An 18720-nucleotide genomic window follows, 5' to 3' on the forward strand; every position below is an offset into this window, starting at 1 on the left:
AGTAGGCGGGTATTAGTGACTGGGTAGCAGTAACTGGGTATCAGTGATCGGGAATCAGTGATCGGGTATCAGTGATCGGGTATCAGTGATTGAGTATCAGTGACCGTGTATCAATGACCGGGTATCAGTGACCGGGTATCAGTGATCGGGAATCAGTGATCGGGCATCAGTGATCGGGTATCAGTGATTGTGTATCAGTGACCGGGTATCAGTCATTGGGTATCAGTGACCGGGTATCAGTCATTGGTATCAGTGATTGGGTATCAGTGAGCGGGTATCAGTGATTGTGTATCAGTGATTGGGTACCAGTGATTGTGTATCAGAGACCGGGTATCAGTGACCGGGTATCAGTGACCGGGTATCAGTGAGTGGGTATCAGTGATCGGGTATCAGCGACCGGGTATCAGTGACCGGGTATCAGTGATCGCGTATCAGTATCCAGGTATCGGTAGATTTCACCCTCTCTGCTCCTCCTGTCGCCACCATCAGACATGTTCCCTGGGGTCCTGGCAATGTGCTCCTTTTCTGCTGCTACCAACGCCATCAGTTCCGTGTCCACCATGTCCGAGCTGGAGACGCTTACACTGTGTGGGCCCTGCACCTCCTCTGACTCTGGACATCGACTGACGGGTCTTGGCTTGTCTTTCAATGCTACCACCCGGAAGGGAGCAGGGAAGGAGATACATGGGGCCCCGACCTCCCACAGGAGGTGACCCCAGGGCAACCGAAACAGAAACCAAGTTACCGAGCTGGAAAGACAAAGACGAAGCCGCAAGAGCCTGTGCTCAGGGGCCAAGTGCTGCTGACCCCGTCGCCGCCATCTCGTAAAGTCCTGACTCCAATGTTGGAGCAATTGAAATTAGGGATCCACATGTCAGAACTGGAGGACCACAGGGAACAGAGGGTTGTGGGGCCTGCAGAAGGTTACAGAGTGTAAGGTGATGGAGGAATTTAAAAATAAGGATGAGAATTTTAAAATCGAGATTGCTTGACGAGAAGTCAGTGTAGGTCAGTGAGTACAGGGGTGATAGGGGTACAGGACTTACTGCAAATTAAGGTATCGCAGGCAGGGGTTTGGATAGCCTCAGGTTTATCGAGGGGAGAATGTGGGAGACCAGCAAAAGTGCATTAAAATAATTACATCTACAGGAAACAAAGGCTTAAATGAGAGTTTGAGCAGATGATCTGAGACAGATTAGTGAGCTGGTAAGGCCAACACAGGCAGAAGAGTGATGGGTGACCACCAGGAAGACTAGTAAGTGTGGGCAGGTAGTGCAGGAGTCCCTGTGGCCTTTCCCCTCTCAAACAGACACACTGTGTTGGATATTGTTGGGGTGGGGAATGGCCTCTCAGAGGAAAGCAGCAGCAGCCAGGTTTGGCTCTGTTGCACAGCGTGGGAGGAAAAGGCTGGGAGAGCTTTAGTGACGGGGGACTCGATTCTGTGGGCAGCAAATGAGACTCTTGAATGGTATGCTGTCTCCCTCGTGCCAGGGTCAGGAAGTCTCAGAGTGGGTGCAGTGCAGTCTGATGGAGAGGGTGAAGTCAGTAATCGTGGTACATGTTGATACCAATGATGTGGGTAAACGATTAAGTGAGGCCCTGCAGCAGGAATTTAGAGAGTTAGGTACTCAATTTAAAGAGGAGGACTACAAAGGTTATAATTGATGGATTACCTCCAGTGCCACGTTGTGTAGGAATAGGAATCAGATGAATGTGAGGCTACAGGGATGGTGTATGATGGACAGCTTTAGACGTTTGAATAATTGGGATGTCTATGGGGTAAGTCGGACCTATACAAGCTGGATGGGTTGCACCTGAACTGGAATGGGTCCAATATAAGCTAATTTGGTAGAGGAATGGGGTACAGAGTAGATATAAATTTGGGGACCAAGAATCAATCAGATATAGAAGGAACATAAGGATAATCCAGCAGGTGGAGAAGACATGAGCAGGATAAGGTTCAGAGGAGGTTCAGAAAGTTAAACTATCTTTTAATGCAAGGAGCTTGACTGGAAAGGGCAGATGGACTTAGAAGATTGATCAACATCTGGGAAAATGATATTGTTACAATCACTGAGACATGGTTGAAGGAAGGTGGGACTGGCACCTAAACATTCCATGGTATAGAAGTTTCAGGTGAGATGGTGAAGTTGTGAGAGGTGGGGGCATTGCATTATTGATAAAGTAAGCCATCACTGCAGTAATGATTGATTTGATTTATTATTGACACATACCTAGGTACAGTGAAAAGTTTTGTTTTGCGTGCAATAGAGACAGATCTTAACATACAAAGATCATAGGGTGACTGAATGCAGCAAGGCATACAAAGTTATGGCTGCAAAGAAGATGCACAGAAGCAAAATGAACATTTGATTTGAAATTTGAGGTCCCTGTTCTTGAACCTGGTGGTACTTGTGTTCAAGCTTTTGTATCTTCTGCCTGACGGAAGAGGTTGAAAGAGATTATAACCAGGGTGGGAGGGGCCTTTGATGATGTTGGCTGCCTTTCCGAGACAGAAAGAATTGTAGATGGAGTCAATGGATGGAAGGTTGGCTTGTGTGACGGTCTGGGCTGTGTTCACAACCCTCTGTAGATTTTTATGGTCCTGTTGTCATTCCAAGCCGCGATGCATTCAGATAGAATGCTTTCTATGGTGCATCTATAAAAGTTGGTGAGAAGCCTTATGAACATCAGAGTGAGGGAGGGTGTCTTCCAGGCTCTTCAAATGAGGCTGTCTGGACACAGCTTAGAAATGAAAAACAGGCAATCATTTTGGTGGGTTTATACTACGGGCCTCCCAACAGACAGAGGGAGATAGAGGAGCAGATAGGTGTGCAAATTACGGAGATGTGAAAGGAATAGGTTTTTTTAGTATAGGGCATTTCAACATTGCTAAAGTTAATTGGGATTGCCTGATTATGAAAGGTTTAGACAGGGTGGAATTTTTAAAGTATAACCAGGAGAGCTTTTTGTGCCAGAACTTAAATAGTTCTACTGGTAATAGGGCAGTGCTAGCCCTATTTCTAGGGAATGAAGCCGGGCAGGTGGTTGAAGTGTCAATGGATGAATATTTTAGGAATAATACCATAACTCGAAGTTTCACAGTCATTATGGAAAGGGATAAGGATAGGTTCTAAAGTTCTAAATTAACCTAATTTAGAAGTATCTAAATTGGCAGAAGGCCAATTTCAATATCATTAGAAAGGGAGCATCTACTTGCAGGTAAGTCTATGTGTAGGGATTGCTTAATTAGGAGAAAATGAGGGTGGATTTCTGAAATTTAGAAATTAGGAGGATAAAGAATATCCACAAAATATCCTTGGTAGATAGAATTAAGGAAAACCCCAAGGTATTTTATAAGTATATTAAGAGCAAGAGTGGGTCCAATAGAGACCTGTGCGTAGAGCCAAATGACGTGGGTGAGGTCTTACATAAATATTTCTCATCTGTATAATCAAAGTCAGAAGGACATTGTAGCCAGGGATTTCAATTGGGATGGTGAAGTTCTAGAGCATGTTAAGTATGATGAGGCGGAGGTATTAGATATTTTAGCAGGTCAAAGTTGCATAAATCCCCAAAAACCTGATGACATGTATCTCAGGCTGCTACAGGAGGTAAGGGAGGAGATTGCTGGAGCCCTGGCTGAGATAGTTAATATTTTACTGGTCACAGGTGAAGTGCCAGATAACTGGAGGATGGTTAATGTAGTTCTTTTGTTCAAGAAGGGTAGCAGGGATAGGTCAGATAATTAGAGATCAATTTATCTGATGTCAGTGGTAGGGAAATCATTAGAAAAAAATTCTGACAGACAGGATTACTCAACACTTGGAAAGGCAGGGATTGATCAGGGATAGTCAATATAGATTTTTAAAGGACGATACTGTCTGACTAATTTGAGTTTTTTGAAAAAATACTAAATATATTGATGAGGATAGTGCAGTTGATGTGGTCTGCATGGACTTCAATAAGTGACAAGGTTCCACATGGAAGGTTGGTCCAAAAGGTAACAGTCCATGGAATTCAAGGCAAGTTGGGAAACTGGATTCAAAATAGGAGGCAAAAGGTGATGGTGAGGGTTGTTTTTCTGATTGGAAACCTGTGGCTGTGCTATACCACAAGGATTGATGCTGGGACCCTTTCTGTTTGTTATATACATTAACAAATTGGATGTGAATGTAGAAGGTATAATTAGTAAGTTTGCAGATGACACAAAAATTGATGGTGTTGTTGACAGTGAGGAGCACCATCTCAGACTACAGTCTGATATTGATCAGCTGGTAAATTGAGCAGAGCAATGGCAGATGGAATTTAATCCTAATTAGTATGAGGCGATGCATTTTGGGAGGTCCAATAGGATACGATTTAAACAATGAATAGTTAGTCCCTAGGGAGTAAAAAGGAACAAAGGGACCTTGGTCCACAGGTCCACTGATCTCTGAAGGTGTCAGCACAAGTGGCTAGTGTGGTGAAGAAGGCATGTAGGATGTTTGCCTTCATTAATTGGACATAGAATACAGGAGCAGCGAAGTCTTGTTGCAACTTTACAGAGTATTGTTTAGGTCACAGATAGAATACTGTGTACAATTCTGGTTGACACATTATCACAAGGACATTACTGCATTGGAGAGGGTGTGGAGGAGATTCACCAGGATGTTGCCTGGGATGGAAAATCTCAATTACGAGGACGGACTGGATAGGCTGAGTTTGTTTCTCCTGGAGGAGAGGAGGCTGAGGGAGGGATCTGATTGAAGTATACAATATTACAAGATGCAAGGATAGGGTAGCTCATAAGAATCTTTTCCCCATGGCTGACATGTCTAAGACCACAGGACATAAGTTTAAGGTGAGGACTAAGTGGTTTAGTGATCTGAGGAAATACTTTTTCACATCTGAAGGTGCTGCCTGAGGGTGATGGAGGAGGGTACTCTCAACTTCAGAGAACCATCTGGTCAAGCACTTAAAATACCAGGGCATATTGGGTTATGGACAAAGTACAGGTAAATAGGATTAGTATATAGTTTGGTATTTGTTGATTGTTATATTCATGGTTGGCCGAAGGGCCTGTTTTTATGCTGTACAAGTCTCCATGACTCTTTCTCTGACTCAAGGGACAAAGTAAAGTTACAGAGGTGATGGTCTTAGCAATGGTATGAATATGAAGTAGGAAGTTCATCTCAGGACCAAACTGGACATCAATCTTGTGAATAAACTGGTTCCACTTCAGGCAGTTGCCAGAGGGAGGAATGGAGTTGGTAGCTAGAGAACAAAGTTTAGGTCAGGAATCGAAAATGATAGCAGGCATTTAAATGGGAAATAGGAGGCAGTCAAGGTTTGATCCTTGGGGGTCACCAGCAATAACAGTGCAGAGGCAGAAAGAGAAGACATTGTAGCTGATTCTTTGCCTATGGCAGGAGACGTAACAATTGTACGATGTAAGAGCACACCAATATCACTTCCTTTGCTCCTGGGTCCTGGGACTTTGGGGATGCTCTTCCATGAAACGCATGGCCTCTTACTGGCAGGACTTGCACCTCAGAGACCAGATCACAGAGAAAGGCCTGCCACTGTCCTTGCAACTGCCTGACTGGCAGACAAACTGATGGACCTTCCCTAAGAGATGGAGCATGAGACAATCACTAGCTCTGTAGCTGGTAGGCTGTGCACTCAGAACCTGTGTGGGCCAGCTGGTGGGAGTATTTACAGACATCTTTATCCTCTCCTTATTCTGATCTGAGGTTCCCACCTGCTTCAAGAAGACCATTACCATCCCAGTGCCGAAGAAAAATCAGGCAGCACGCCTTTAAGACTACTGCACAGTGGCTCTGACATCCATCATTATGAAGTGCTTTGAGAGGTCAGTAATGACACACATCACCTCCAGCCTCCCACATTGCCTTGATCCACGACAATTCACCTATTGTTGCCACAGGTCCACGGCAGACACCATCTTCCTGGCCCTGCACTCATTCCTGGAACACCTGGATAACAAGGACACTGTACAGGATGGGCCGACGGGCTAAAAGTTAATGATGATATTCGACAGCTGCATGAGAAGACAGATTGTATAGGATGGGTTGAATGGCTAAAATTGTTGCTAATACTTAACAAGCTGCATGACCTTGAATGATCCTGTGAACATTCCTTTGTGAGCCAAAGATGGCACCAGCACTTGTTTTCCCATCCAGTGTTGTCTGTGCCAGCCAGCAGTTTTGTCTTGCTGTATCTGCTTTTTTTTACGCTGGCTGTTTGTCACACTGTATAACAGAGAGAGAGAGAGAGTTTCGTTCCAAGCTGCTGCTACTGCTGCTGGACCTCGCTTCGGCTCGGAATCGTGAACAGTGCCAGGAACGAACCTAAGCCTCCAGACCAGCCACTGATTGAGGGGTCCCCGACAGCCACAAGAACATGAGACTTGTTGCTATTTCTACAAAGGCGTGAGACTTGTTGCTTTTTTCTCCTCTTCCATTTATTATTACCACTATAATCATTTATTATTGCCATTATAATCAATCATTACTACTTAATAAACAATCCTATTTAAGCAAATTGCTGTTGTTGAGCCTTCTCTTAATTATATTTACCCGAACCTGAAAAGAACCACTTGGATACACCCTGTGATCCAAGACACTTTTTGGCAAAGAGGATGGGATTTGGGAAAATATTTAAGAGGGGAAAGGCAACCTGATGCTCTGGAGACCTTCCTAATTCCAGGATTGAATGCAACAGACTCTCAACTGGGTCTGTGGCTAGTTTTGTAGCACAATTAGGAACCCCACAAGAATGGAGGACAGTCATAACCAGAAATAGAGAGAAAGGAGGGTTATTCACACAGGCGGCTGTAACACGAGTGCTTGTGGGAGGCAGGCTTCCCCAAAAGCAAGGACAGTGTACCACAAATGGGATGGATATTGTTAAACACTTTGCGTTCTACATGTAGGGAATTGGAAGAATGCCAGGCCAGATGCAGGCAGTTTGAGGCCACATTGACAGCAGTGGAACAGTGTAATGTTATCCTAACAGAAGCAGTTATGACAGCGCAGGAGACAACTGAGAAGGCAGAGGAGAAACAGAACCAGACAGTATGCTGTCTGGTGACAGTACAACAGAAAAAGAGAGCAAACAGCACAATTGGAAAGTTGACCTAGTCAAAGTGTATGTATTATTAACCTTGCAATGGGATGGGGACATTTGGTATTCATCTGATTCAGAGTATGAATGGGCAGATGGGGAAAGGGATGCTTCACCTCCAGAGCCATCCTCAGAGAAGGGACAGATAACATGATCCCTAATAACAAATAAGGCAAAACAAATAGGAGGTCAAAACCCACAAAATTCGACAACAGTGAGAGATTACTCTATGTCCGAATTTCAGGATATGGGGTCACGCTTTAAGCAGAAGTCGGGCGAACCCTTGGCCTCTTTGTTGACGTGGTCGTGGGACCAGGGTGCCACCCATATTATGCTGAGTGCCACAGAGTGAGGGAATCTGAGATCACTAAGTGTTGATCCACAAATGAATAGTCTCTTTAGAAACATAGGGAAACTGGATTGTTGTGGAATGCAACGAGACTAGCAGTAGGAAACAAGTACCCTTCCCCAATAGACTGAGAAGGTGATATTGAAAAATGGGACACATACTAGAAGGTATAAAATATTTGAGGGATTTGGCTACGCAAGCAGGTATGTATTCTCCACAGTTTCAGGGTCTGGATCAGAAAGCTTTCACAGCCAGAATGAGGAACCACCTAATGCGAGGGGGTCTGGGGTGGATGAGAGGTGCCCTATTACCCTGTCCTTAGTTGTCCTTGAGAAGGTAGTGGTGAACTGCAGTCCATGTGCTGCAGGTAGACTCTCAATGCTATCCGGAAAGGAATTCCAGGATTTTGATCCAATCACACTAAAGGAACAATGATATACTTCCAAGTCAGGCTAGTGAGTGGCTTGGAGGGCAACTTGCAGATGGTGGGTTTCCCATGTATCTGCTGCCCTTGTCCTTCCAGGTGGAAGTGGTCGAGAGTTTGAAACGTGCTGTCTCAAGGATCTTTGATGAATTTCTGCAGTGCACCTGGTAGATTGTACACAGTGGTGCAACTGAGCATTGGCGTTGGAGAGAGTGGAAGTTTGTGGAAATAGTGCCAATCAAACAGGCAGCTTTATCCTAGACGGTGTAAAGCTGCTTGAGTGTTGTTGGAGCTGCATTTATCCAGACAAATGGGGAGTATTCCATCACACTCCTGACTTGTACCTTGTAGATGGTGAACAGGTCATGGAGAATTAGGAGGTGAGTTACATGCAGCAGGATTCCCAGCCTTCGATCTGCTCTTGTAGCCACTGTATTTATATGGCTAGTACATTTTAATTTCTAGTCAATGGTAACCCCCAGGATGTTGCTAATGGGGGATATGCTTTACTTAATGTATTCTGACTAACATGCAATATTTTGCTTGTTTCAACATACAAATCATGCTATAAATTTGCAAATAGTTTTAATTTTCAGATTAAAAAAAGATTCACTTTTCTCCCACCACCCCCCCATCCCCATACCCCCATGACCTGTTTTTCCTTGCCTGTAATTTCAAATTAGCCTTACTTTTTCCTTAATATGCTGTTACAGTAGTGGAAATCACTTTTGATTCTATGTACCTGTGTCAAAAAGATTTCTTGTGAAAAGAGACAGGCTGATGGAGGAGTAATGACTACTCCCTGGTGTAGTATTAAAAGGTGAATTTTAACACAACAAACAGCATATGGCTAACACAACAATGTTGGGAAGTAGGATGCTGAAATTGCTATTGTGGGTTGAGGTGACATGTGAAAAGAAAGGTACATTACTCACAAAATTAATGTATGTTATTTAATGATGCTTTCAGCCTCAACAACGGCTCAAATTAAATTTAATGGTGTAGCTAGATTAGTCATTGAACACTCAAGGTCGGAGGCAGTTAAGTGAAGCATTGATGACAACAGTGAGTGGTTTTTCACAGTGCCTCTGAATGAAGACAAAACAGGTCTGTGGAAGGTGGCCACTGTTGCTCAGTGGGATTCAGAATAAATTACCAGACAGTCACTATGCGACCAACCAGCCAGAAAAACATTACAAGCCTATTAGCAAATGCATGAAAATATTAGCCTGTTAATGTGCTGACCTTTGGAATAGGAAAATAGTCATTTATTCAACATGGAAATAAATACAATGACTTGTAGGATGCCACAAAAGAATCTTAAATACATTTCCAAATTTTCTTTACTTGATTTAATTTAGCAGGGGATGTAAACCTCAGTGTTGAGAGACTAACAGGCGACAGCAAGTCCAGAACTCATTTTACACGTTAAAATAACTTTTTATTTCCATTGAAGTAAATGGAATGGTAATTTGTATAAGTCAGAAAGTGCTTCTATGTGAGTATAGACTTCATAACAGCAGGTGCTAACTTTTACATCATTTGCATAACACAAATAAAAATGCACACTGAACGGGCTCAGCTCTAAACAATTTCAAGTTACGTCAATGGTTTATAGTTGCTACATTAAATGACAATTCTCGATTTCAAAAATTAAATGGGATGGGAAGAAAACATTTACATTTTCTGTTTTATGAAATACCTGTCGTGGATGAAAGATGAGTACCAAGTTCTTAGTGCAATCATTTTTGGCAGACTAGTTCAAGTCTGCTGCATCTGAATAATGAGGCCAGGCCTTATTCGAATACTCCTGATAAAGTGCCCATTGGTGAACAGTATTTAGATCAGAGACAGTAATGCAGCAGTAATAGGTGTCAATGGTGGGAAGCTGGCAGCAGTGATTGGGTCCTTTAATGTGGGGTGAAGAAGTATACTCTTCATGTCTGCTTCATGCATGGCTCTAAGAATGCCTCTTGTTTATCCTTAAAACCAAATATAGGAAGGATATTGTTAAATTGGAAAGGGTGCAGTAAATATTTTGAAGGATATTACTGAGGCTGAAGGTTTTGAGTTATATGGAGAAGCTAGATAGGCTGGGACTTTTTTCACTGGAGCGTAGGAGGTTGAGGGGTGACTTTTCTGAGGTTTATAAAATCATGAGGGACATAGGTGAGTTGCAAAGGTCTTTTCCCTAGGGTAGGGGAGTTCAAAACTAGAAGGTGTAGGTTTAAAGTGACAGGGAAAGATTTAAAAGGGACCTGAGGAGCAACTTTTTCATAAAGAGGGTGTAGCATATATGGAATTAACTGCCAGAGGAAGTGGTAGATGCAGTTTCAGGTACATGAATAGGAAAGGTTTTGAAGGATATGGACCAAACACAGGCATGTGGAACTCGTTTAGTTTGGGAAACCTGGGTCGGCATGGACTAGTTGGACCAAAGGGTCTGTTTCCGTGATGTATGACTCTATGAGTCAGAAGGGACAGTACCATGCTCCCTGAATCTTAGCAGTCTGAGCAGCTCACTTCCCAGGCCCTGATCTTCAGCCATATCAGATTATATATTTTCTTGGTCGCTCATTTCCTTTTGCATCTTGATGCCCAAAATATATTCTAGCAGCAAAATAACAGTAATTTAGGGATTTGTGTGTGTATACATGACAAAAGGAATAGCATTTAAAAGCAAATAACCAATGCTAAAGTGTTACAGAATGCTAGGCAAACTTAATTTGATATACATTGTCCAGTTTTCAGTGCCCCATTGTAGGAGAATATCCATGCCATGGTAAAAATCCAGTAAAAGTTGGCTTGAAAGGTAACTGGGATAAAAAGACTGATTTATGACAACAGACAGAATAAAGCATGGTTTGTATTTCTTAGAGACGTAGAATAAAGAAAGAAGAGTTTGTTTGAAGTTTTGAAATTAATGAAGGGACCATGGAGAGTTTGTTACTAAGACCACGAGGGGACTCGTGGCTTTAGCTCCTTACTCCAGGAGATTCGAAGGTGCTCTGCCTTAGCCCCACCCAAACCTCTACTGCATCATCACATTGGGTGGGGCCTTATGCATTCTCCAACATTAATCCTTTCATAGTTGTGGTTTATACAACATCTTTGCCCATTCGTTTAAACCCCTGTTTAATTAACATTTATGCATTCATGTACATCGTTACATTCATCACTATCCCATCTTCCCTCCCCCTAACCACTGCATGTCTTCACAAGTTCAAGCAGTCTGAAGGTTTAACCCACACTCTTCAGATTTGGAAAATTGTTAGGTCTTTCATTTCAGGATTATTGATATTGGTTCTGGTCTTGGTCTTGACCTTGGGTGGTCTGTTAAGTCTCTCTCCCTGGAGGACATTATACCTCTTCGATGGCCTTTGCTGAGGATGTTGTTCCTGCTAAATCGGGTAGATGTTTCATTACCTTATACAGGGACCTTTAACCTCTTTGATGTCTTTTTTTGTGGAACTTGTCCTTACTGAATTACGTAACTGCTCCAAACATAATTTGGGGGACATTTAATTTCATGAGGTCTCCTCATGGAAGGTAGCTGCTCTGTTGAAACAGATATTTTCTATCTTATGGAATCCTGGACTTCTGAGTCAGGCAATTTCTTCTTGACAATATTTTGGATCTCAGTGCAAGATAATTTCTTCTTGACTATGTTGTGAATCTGTGGGTATTAGTCATCCCACCTTGATGTTGGCTTCCACGGAGTGGTATGCAACATATCTCCAATCTTTATTCTCAAACTGTTGATTAATTCATGTTAAAGCAAATAAATTCTTAGCTTCAACTTGTAGATTAGGTTGAATATCTTTGATCGCCCTCTGTGCTTGTCTAACTGGTTATCCAATTTGGTTGTGTCTACAGTAATGCTCCTTAAGGATCGATGCTAACTTAGCTCTGTAACCACTACTGTTAATTTTGTTCTTGGAAGACGAATGATTGAAATATTCCTCTTGAATTTATATCAGTTATAGTTTGTTTACCAGACTCAGCTGATGCTTGAGAATTTCAGTTTAAGAGTTATCAAGGACCTCAACTGTGTTGCACTGCTCACTCATTTCCTTCTTATCTGCCCCTTCTTGCAAACTTTGCTGGTGTCTGTCATCTGAATTTTCTTCAGTCATGGTAGGGCTATTTTATTTCCCTTAACCAGAAGGCTTATCAACTGCATCATATCGTAATTCTGGTTTATTTACTTACTTTTGAAGCTTTAAACTTCTGTAATATAGCACCTCTGTATCTCTGCACAACTTAGAGGATTTGTCTGCATTTTTGCAATCAAAATGGAGGTCTCCCACCTTCTGAAGCCAAAATGCAGCTTCCTCAATTTTTTTTTCCCCAGGCGTAATGAATGATTTTCCAATTTTCACGGCTTAACAAAGAAGACCCATCCTTTTTGACAACCTTCCTAAAGGAAGCCTGGTGCTTGTGTTCTTAATAAATTCATCCCACCTAGACTATGGTTTAAATTGAGGATCTCTCACTTTGATCACTGCCTCCATGGTCTATTTACCTTTTTTAGTTGCCCCTTATTTGTCTTAATTTGAGCTTTGCAATGTTACTAATACTGACACCTTGATTTTAATTGCTTCTATGGCACAGGATTTCTGTATAATAGCTGATTATGGTTCATGATTTCCGCTCACTATGGTGCTAATACGCATTGAGTTGTAAGTACTTCTCTTTATATATTCCAACCCCCTTAGTCCATTTTGTGCCTTTGAAGTTTTACGCTTAAAATGAGACTTTAAGTTTACCCACTGAGTTCCAGTGTTTGTTTGTTTGATGGCTGAACCTCTAATCAGCACTGTTCCTACAGATACAGGCTTTTTGATCAATACGTAACATCTACATCGGGGAAACCAAGCGGAGACTCGGGGACCGCTTTGCAGAACACTTACGCTCGGTTCGCAACAAACAACTGCACCTCCCGGTCGCGAACCATTTCAACTCCCCCTCCCATTCCTCAGACGACATGTCCATCCTGGGCCTCCTGCAGTGCCACAACGATGCCACCCGAAGGTTGCAGGAACAGCAACTCATATTCCGCTTGGGAACCCTGCAGCCCAATGGTATCAATGTGGATTTCACAAGTTTCAAAATCTCCCCTCCCCCCACCGCATCCCAAAACCAGTGCAACTCGTCCCTGCCTCCCTAACCTGTTCTTCCTCCCACCTATCCCCTCCTCCCACCTCAAGCCGCACCTCCATCTCCTACCGACCAACCTCATCCCGCCCCCTTGACCTGTCCGTCCTCCCTGGACTGACCTATCCCCTTCCTAACTCCCTACCTACACTCACCTTTCCTGGCCCCATCCCCGCCTCTTCGACCTGTTTGTTTCCTCTCCACCTATCCTCTCCTCTATCCCTCTTCTATCCGCCTCCCACTCTCTCCCTATTTATTTCAAAACCCCCTTCCCCTCCCCCTTTTCTGATGAAGGGTCTAGGCCCGAAACGTCAGCCTCTCTGCTCCTATGATGCTGCTTGGCCTGCTGTGTTCATCCAGCCCTGCACCTTGTTGTCTCGGATTCTCCAGCATCTGCAGTTCCTACTATCTCTGATTCATGTCTTAGTGATGTCAGATTCCAAAGAACTGGAGCCTGGATCCCTCGGGTTCCAGAAAATGTAATCTCTTACCTACCCTTGAAAATAGCTTTATTTAATAAAACTTGGTAATGTCCACTCAACAAGAGTATTAACTCCAGCTTGCAACACAAGGGAGAGAGACTATTTAAATACAGACTATTTCGAGGAGCTAGCACGTTGATGGTGGCTGAATGACCTCCTTATCTGCTGCATTAGGCTTGACCTTGCAACATCCTTCAGTCATTCATCCTACTGCCAGTTTGGCAAAAAAAGAATGTACGTATGTTCAATGCAGGGGAGCCAACCTTGTGGTTCAGATAATCTTATTTGCCCATGCATCAATACAGACTAATAAATCATGTTATTCAGCCCTTCTCACCACCTTCATAAGTTGCTGGCAGTATTCTACATCAGAGTTTAAAATTGTTTAAATTTCATTAAGTAGAATCATACAGCTGGATTTGGCATTTTCAGTAATCATGACAGCGATGGGGTTCCCCTTGTCCTTACCTCCCATACCACCAGCACCCACATCCAGAAAATCATCAGACACCATTTCTGCCACCTCCATCAAGATGCCGCCACCACCAGACGCATATTCCCATCCTCTCCCTTGTCCGCCTTCCACAGGGACCATTCCCTCCAGGACACCCTGGTCCATTCTTCCTTCACTCCCAACACCCCCCAACACTCCCCCTCACGCCCACAGTCCCTGCAACCACCGAAGGTGCAACACCTGCCCATTTACCTCCTCCCTCCCCAGTATCCAAGGGCCCAAACATACCTTTCAGGTGAAGCAGCACTTTACCTGCACTTCCCACAATCTAATCTACTGCATTCGCTGCTCACAACGTGGTCTCCTCTACACTGGGGAAACAAGGTGTAAACCGGGTGACCGCTTCACAGAACATCTATGTTCTGCTGCAGTAAAGATGCTGAGCCTCCAGTTGCCTGCCACTTTAACACACCACCCTGTTCCCTGGCCAACATCTCTGTCTCAGGCTTGCTCTAGTGTTTCAGCAAAGCTCAGCACAAGTTGGAAGAACAACACCTCATTTTCTGCTTGGAGACCCTGCAGCCCTCCGGACTCAATATCGAGTTCAATAATTTTAGGGCCTAAACTATTCCATGTCCTAGCCCCCTACCCCACACACCAGGCCTTGTTATCACATAGTCTGCCATTACACACCACCTATTATTAGTCACTAACAGTCCCCATTAACAGCCATCCACCCTCCTAGCCAGATTGTTATCAACTCCTTTGTCTGTCCAACTGCTCTTCTCTCTCTTTGAGTCTTATCACTACTTATTGTTTACTCCTTACTCCTTCCCGCCACCCTATCTTCTGCATATTTACCAATATTTTCCCAGCTACCATCAGTTATGAGGAAGGGTCACCAGACGTGAAACGTTAACTCTGATTTTTCTTCACAGATACTGCCAGATATGCTGAGCTTTTCCAGCTACTTCTGTTTTTGTTCCTGATTTACAGTAGCTGCAGTTTTTTTTGGTTTTTATTTCTTCCAGTAATTATTACTGTTACTGGGAAATTTGGTGGGTTTTGAATGAAAGGGCCCTTAAAGGAGCTATTACAAAGTCCTGGTTATAATAAAAGATCACTACAGTCTGTTACTTGCAATTCACCAAACAATTTTTGTAATAATGATGATTTCTGCAACATAGATATTCAATACCTTCTCCTTAGGCAGTTCCTTGTAACAGAGAATTGCATGCTTCCACTCCAGTTCTGTAGGCCCTAAGGTGGCTGGTAAGTTCAATGTGTGCTCTACAGACTGTGCCACATGCAGGACACGTAGTGTTTGAAGGGTTGGGTAGATCAGTTGTTTGGAGGTTTATATACTCAGTCTGATGCCTTGAATTTGCCTCTGCATGTTCGTGACAAAGTCTCTTGACACGATTAGTATCTTGCTGGCTGTATCTTCTCCATTTTGGTTGATCTTAACCCAGGGACTCCCATGAGTCAGCAGAAAAGTCACATCTTTTCAGTGAGGACTTTGAGGGCATTCCTAAGGCACACTTGTTGTTCTCCTGGCATTTTTGTCTGGGAGCAAGTTCTGAACAGAACAGTTGCAGATAAATCTATTTGTACCTTGTGCTTTTAACAAAGCCCTAATTCTTCTTCAGTTACAAATTACACTTCATCTGTTTCACTCCATGACTACAATATTCACCCTGAGATCCCAAAACACTAAGGAGCCAGATACGTAGCTCAGGTCAGCTCCACATAAAATTCTAGAAAAATCTACAGTATATAACTCAATAATAACTGAATACTACTGCACCAATACTGAGATGACTGCAGCTATAAAAGCAATTTCAAAATGAAATTAAGGTTTGTAAACATATTTAATTTGTAATTGTTTAATACTTAGAATAATCACATTAAATGCATTTGGCTAATATAGTTCAAAATATAAAAAGAGAAATTTAAACTTTTCAGCTTAAATGTTCAGCATCAACTTCTGTTCTGAAAGCAGGGGGCATGGCTGAGATATTAAATGCATGCTTTGCATTTGTCTTTACTAAGGAAGCATTAACTAGCCAGACCATGGTTCAGAGGAGAAAATCCATTCATTAGAAGGATTCAAAATTAATGAGAAGGAGGGATTAGATAAACTGTTGGTATTTAAGAGCTGACAAGGCACCTTGACTAGATGAAATGCATTCAAGGGCAACGAAGGAAGTGAGAATGGAAATAATTGGCCAGTGGCAATCATGTTCAGTTTTCCTTAGATTCTAGTTGTGTCAGAGCACTGCAGAATTGCAAACATACACCCTTGTTCAAAAAAGGAGTAAGGAGCAATTACAGATCACTCAGTTTAACTTTGGTGGTGGAAAATCTACAAATAATAATTTGGGATAGAAATAATAACCACATGCACAAATGTGGGTTAGTTAAAGAAAGGCAGCATAGATTTCTTAAGGGAAAATCATATTTAACTGACTTTCAGAAGTTTTTGAAGGGGTGACAGAGAGGGTTGACGTGGGTAATGCTGTTTATGTGGTGTACATGGACTTCCAAAAGGTGTTTGATACAGTGTCACATAGCAGGCTTGAGAGCAAATGTAGACCTCATGGAATAAGAGGGACAGTATGAACATGGATTCAAAATTAGCTGAGAGCTAGGAAACAGTGAATAATAGTTAACCGACATTTTCTTTGGGCTAGACGAAGATTTGTCATGGAGATTCTCAGCGGGCAGTATTGGAACCTTTGGTTATGCATTAATGAGCTAGACCTTAGATTACAGAAAATAATTTCAAAGTTGTGATCTATACAAAACTAAGAAGCAGTGTAAACTATGAGGGGGACAGTACTAAACTTCAAAAGGCCTGACAACATGGTAGAGTGGGCATATAGATTACAGATGAAGTTTAGTGTGAAGGAGTGTGAGGCAATATATTTTAGTAGAAAGAACATGGAGAGACAGTATAAAAAGGTGCAGGAGTACAGGGATCTGGGCATATATGTGCTCAAATCAAGGTAGCAAAACAGTGATGAGGAGAGTTAATAAAGCATATATTATCCAAGGCTTTTTTAAAAGGGGCACAGAGTACAATAAAAAGAACATTATCCTAAACTTGGACAGGACTCTTGCTAGATCTTAGCTGGAGTACTGTGTACAGCTCTGGGAACCACAGTACAGGAAGGATGTGAACATATTGGACAGTGTGAAGAAGAGGTAGAGAAACTTCAGTTATTAAGATAAATTGGAGTTTGAAGACATTGGGACTGTTTTCCTTGAACTGGAGAAGACCCGGAGAATACCTGATTGAAGTTTGCAAAATCATGAGAGATGGGAGAATGAGGGGGTGCAATTTAAAATAATTTGTCATAGAAGCAAATGCAACTTTTCACACAGTGAGTAGTTAATGTCTGGAATGCCTTGCCTGGGAATGAGGTGGAGGCAGGTTCAATCAAACTATTCAAAAGGGCATTGGATGATTATTTGAATAGAAACAATATACAGGGTTACAGAAAATGGCAGGAGAAGGACACCAAGTCAAAATCCACATTTGGAGAGACAGTGCTAACACGATGGGCTTAGTGGCCTCCTTCTGTACTATAACCATTCTATGACTAGCAGCAGTTAGTTGTGGATGGGGAGTCATCAGAGCCAATTCTACACAGCTTTCTGGGCAAGGAAGCAAAGCTCTTGGATACCTATAATCGCAGACCTTCATTCACTGGTGTCTGAATATTTGCACTGTTTTTCATGTTTGCAAAATGCTGATGGGGCATTTTTCCAGATTTAAAAGGTTAAAAATGAAGTTTGAACAGTTGGTTGGCTAGGAACTTTGTAAAGTTCATTTTGTTACAGCGGTATTTATGTTGCAGTTTGGGTAAAGTCAAACTGGTGTGAGGTTTGGCAGAACTCCATCTTGTGCTCTTGTTCCAGAGATATATGGCACGTTTTAAAACAAAATGTTACAAAATCAAGTGCCCTTCACTTTAATGCCAAATGTAGCAGCAATCCTGGTTCATTATGCTTCGGTCAGTCTATCAGAATGCTCCTTTAAGAAAATTTTCAAATACAAGGATTAGCTTGAATTCTGCAGCCATTACATTTAATTTTCCTTACAATGCAGCAAAGGGAGATAGTTAAGAATGGCCACTGAACGGCAAATAAGAGAACTATGCAATTGAATTTAGAGCATCACTGCCATAGCCTTGGTCAATGACAACATCCAGTGTAGTTCAGTTTCTCCATCAACAACCTGAGTCATTATTCTATTTCTGAGGTGATCCAATTAGCTTTTGGCATTTGTGCAGCAAAACAGAAAAATAAAACTAAGTCAGTTTAATTTTTGTTTTTTTTTCTAACAATTAGAAAAATGGCTGCTTCAATAAGGCCAGAATATCAAATAAAGGCAATAAAGGCTGAATCTTGTGTTTTGTTGGATAAGTGTGAGTTGCATCAGGTTTCTTGGAAGAATTCTCACCATGAGGCCCATCAAGATATCTTGCTAAACTTACTAACTTCCTCACATCCAGTTCTAACCCTATCTGACTCTGTGCCATCCCTGGAACAACTTACCACTCACCAGATATCAATCGACAGATCTGCGTCCCAGGCTGCTGTGTCAGGTTTAAAAGGGCTTAGTGCTCACATGAGCTGCCCTGCCTGGTCAAGGACAAAATCTAAACATGATGGAGAAAGGAAGATGGCGTCGCGATTCTTTGACAGGGACCTGGTGAAG

General features: G+C 42.5%; 1 protein-coding gene across 1 annotated transcript in view; it reads right to left on the reverse strand.

The window, feature by feature from the left end:
- Positions 1-2505: 2505 nt before the first annotated feature.
- Positions 2506-18720, reverse strand: part of LOC109911369 (calcipressin-3-like) — a 97837-nt gene continuing 81622 nt past the window's right edge. The window contains exon 3 of the mRNA XM_048613264.1: positions 2506-2745. Within this exon, the coding sequence (XP_048469221.1) occupies positions 2722-2745 (24 nt within the window). The 3' untranslated portion in view covers positions 2506-2721. The remainder of the gene's footprint in view (positions 2746-18720) is intronic.

Source organism: Rhincodon typus, chromosome 27 (assembly GCF_021869965.1).
Source record: "Rhincodon typus isolate 14 chromosome 27, sRhiTyp1.1, whole genome shotgun sequence".
NCBI classification, from domain to species: domain Eukaryota; kingdom Metazoa; phylum Chordata; class Chondrichthyes; order Orectolobiformes; family Rhincodontidae; genus Rhincodon; species Rhincodon typus.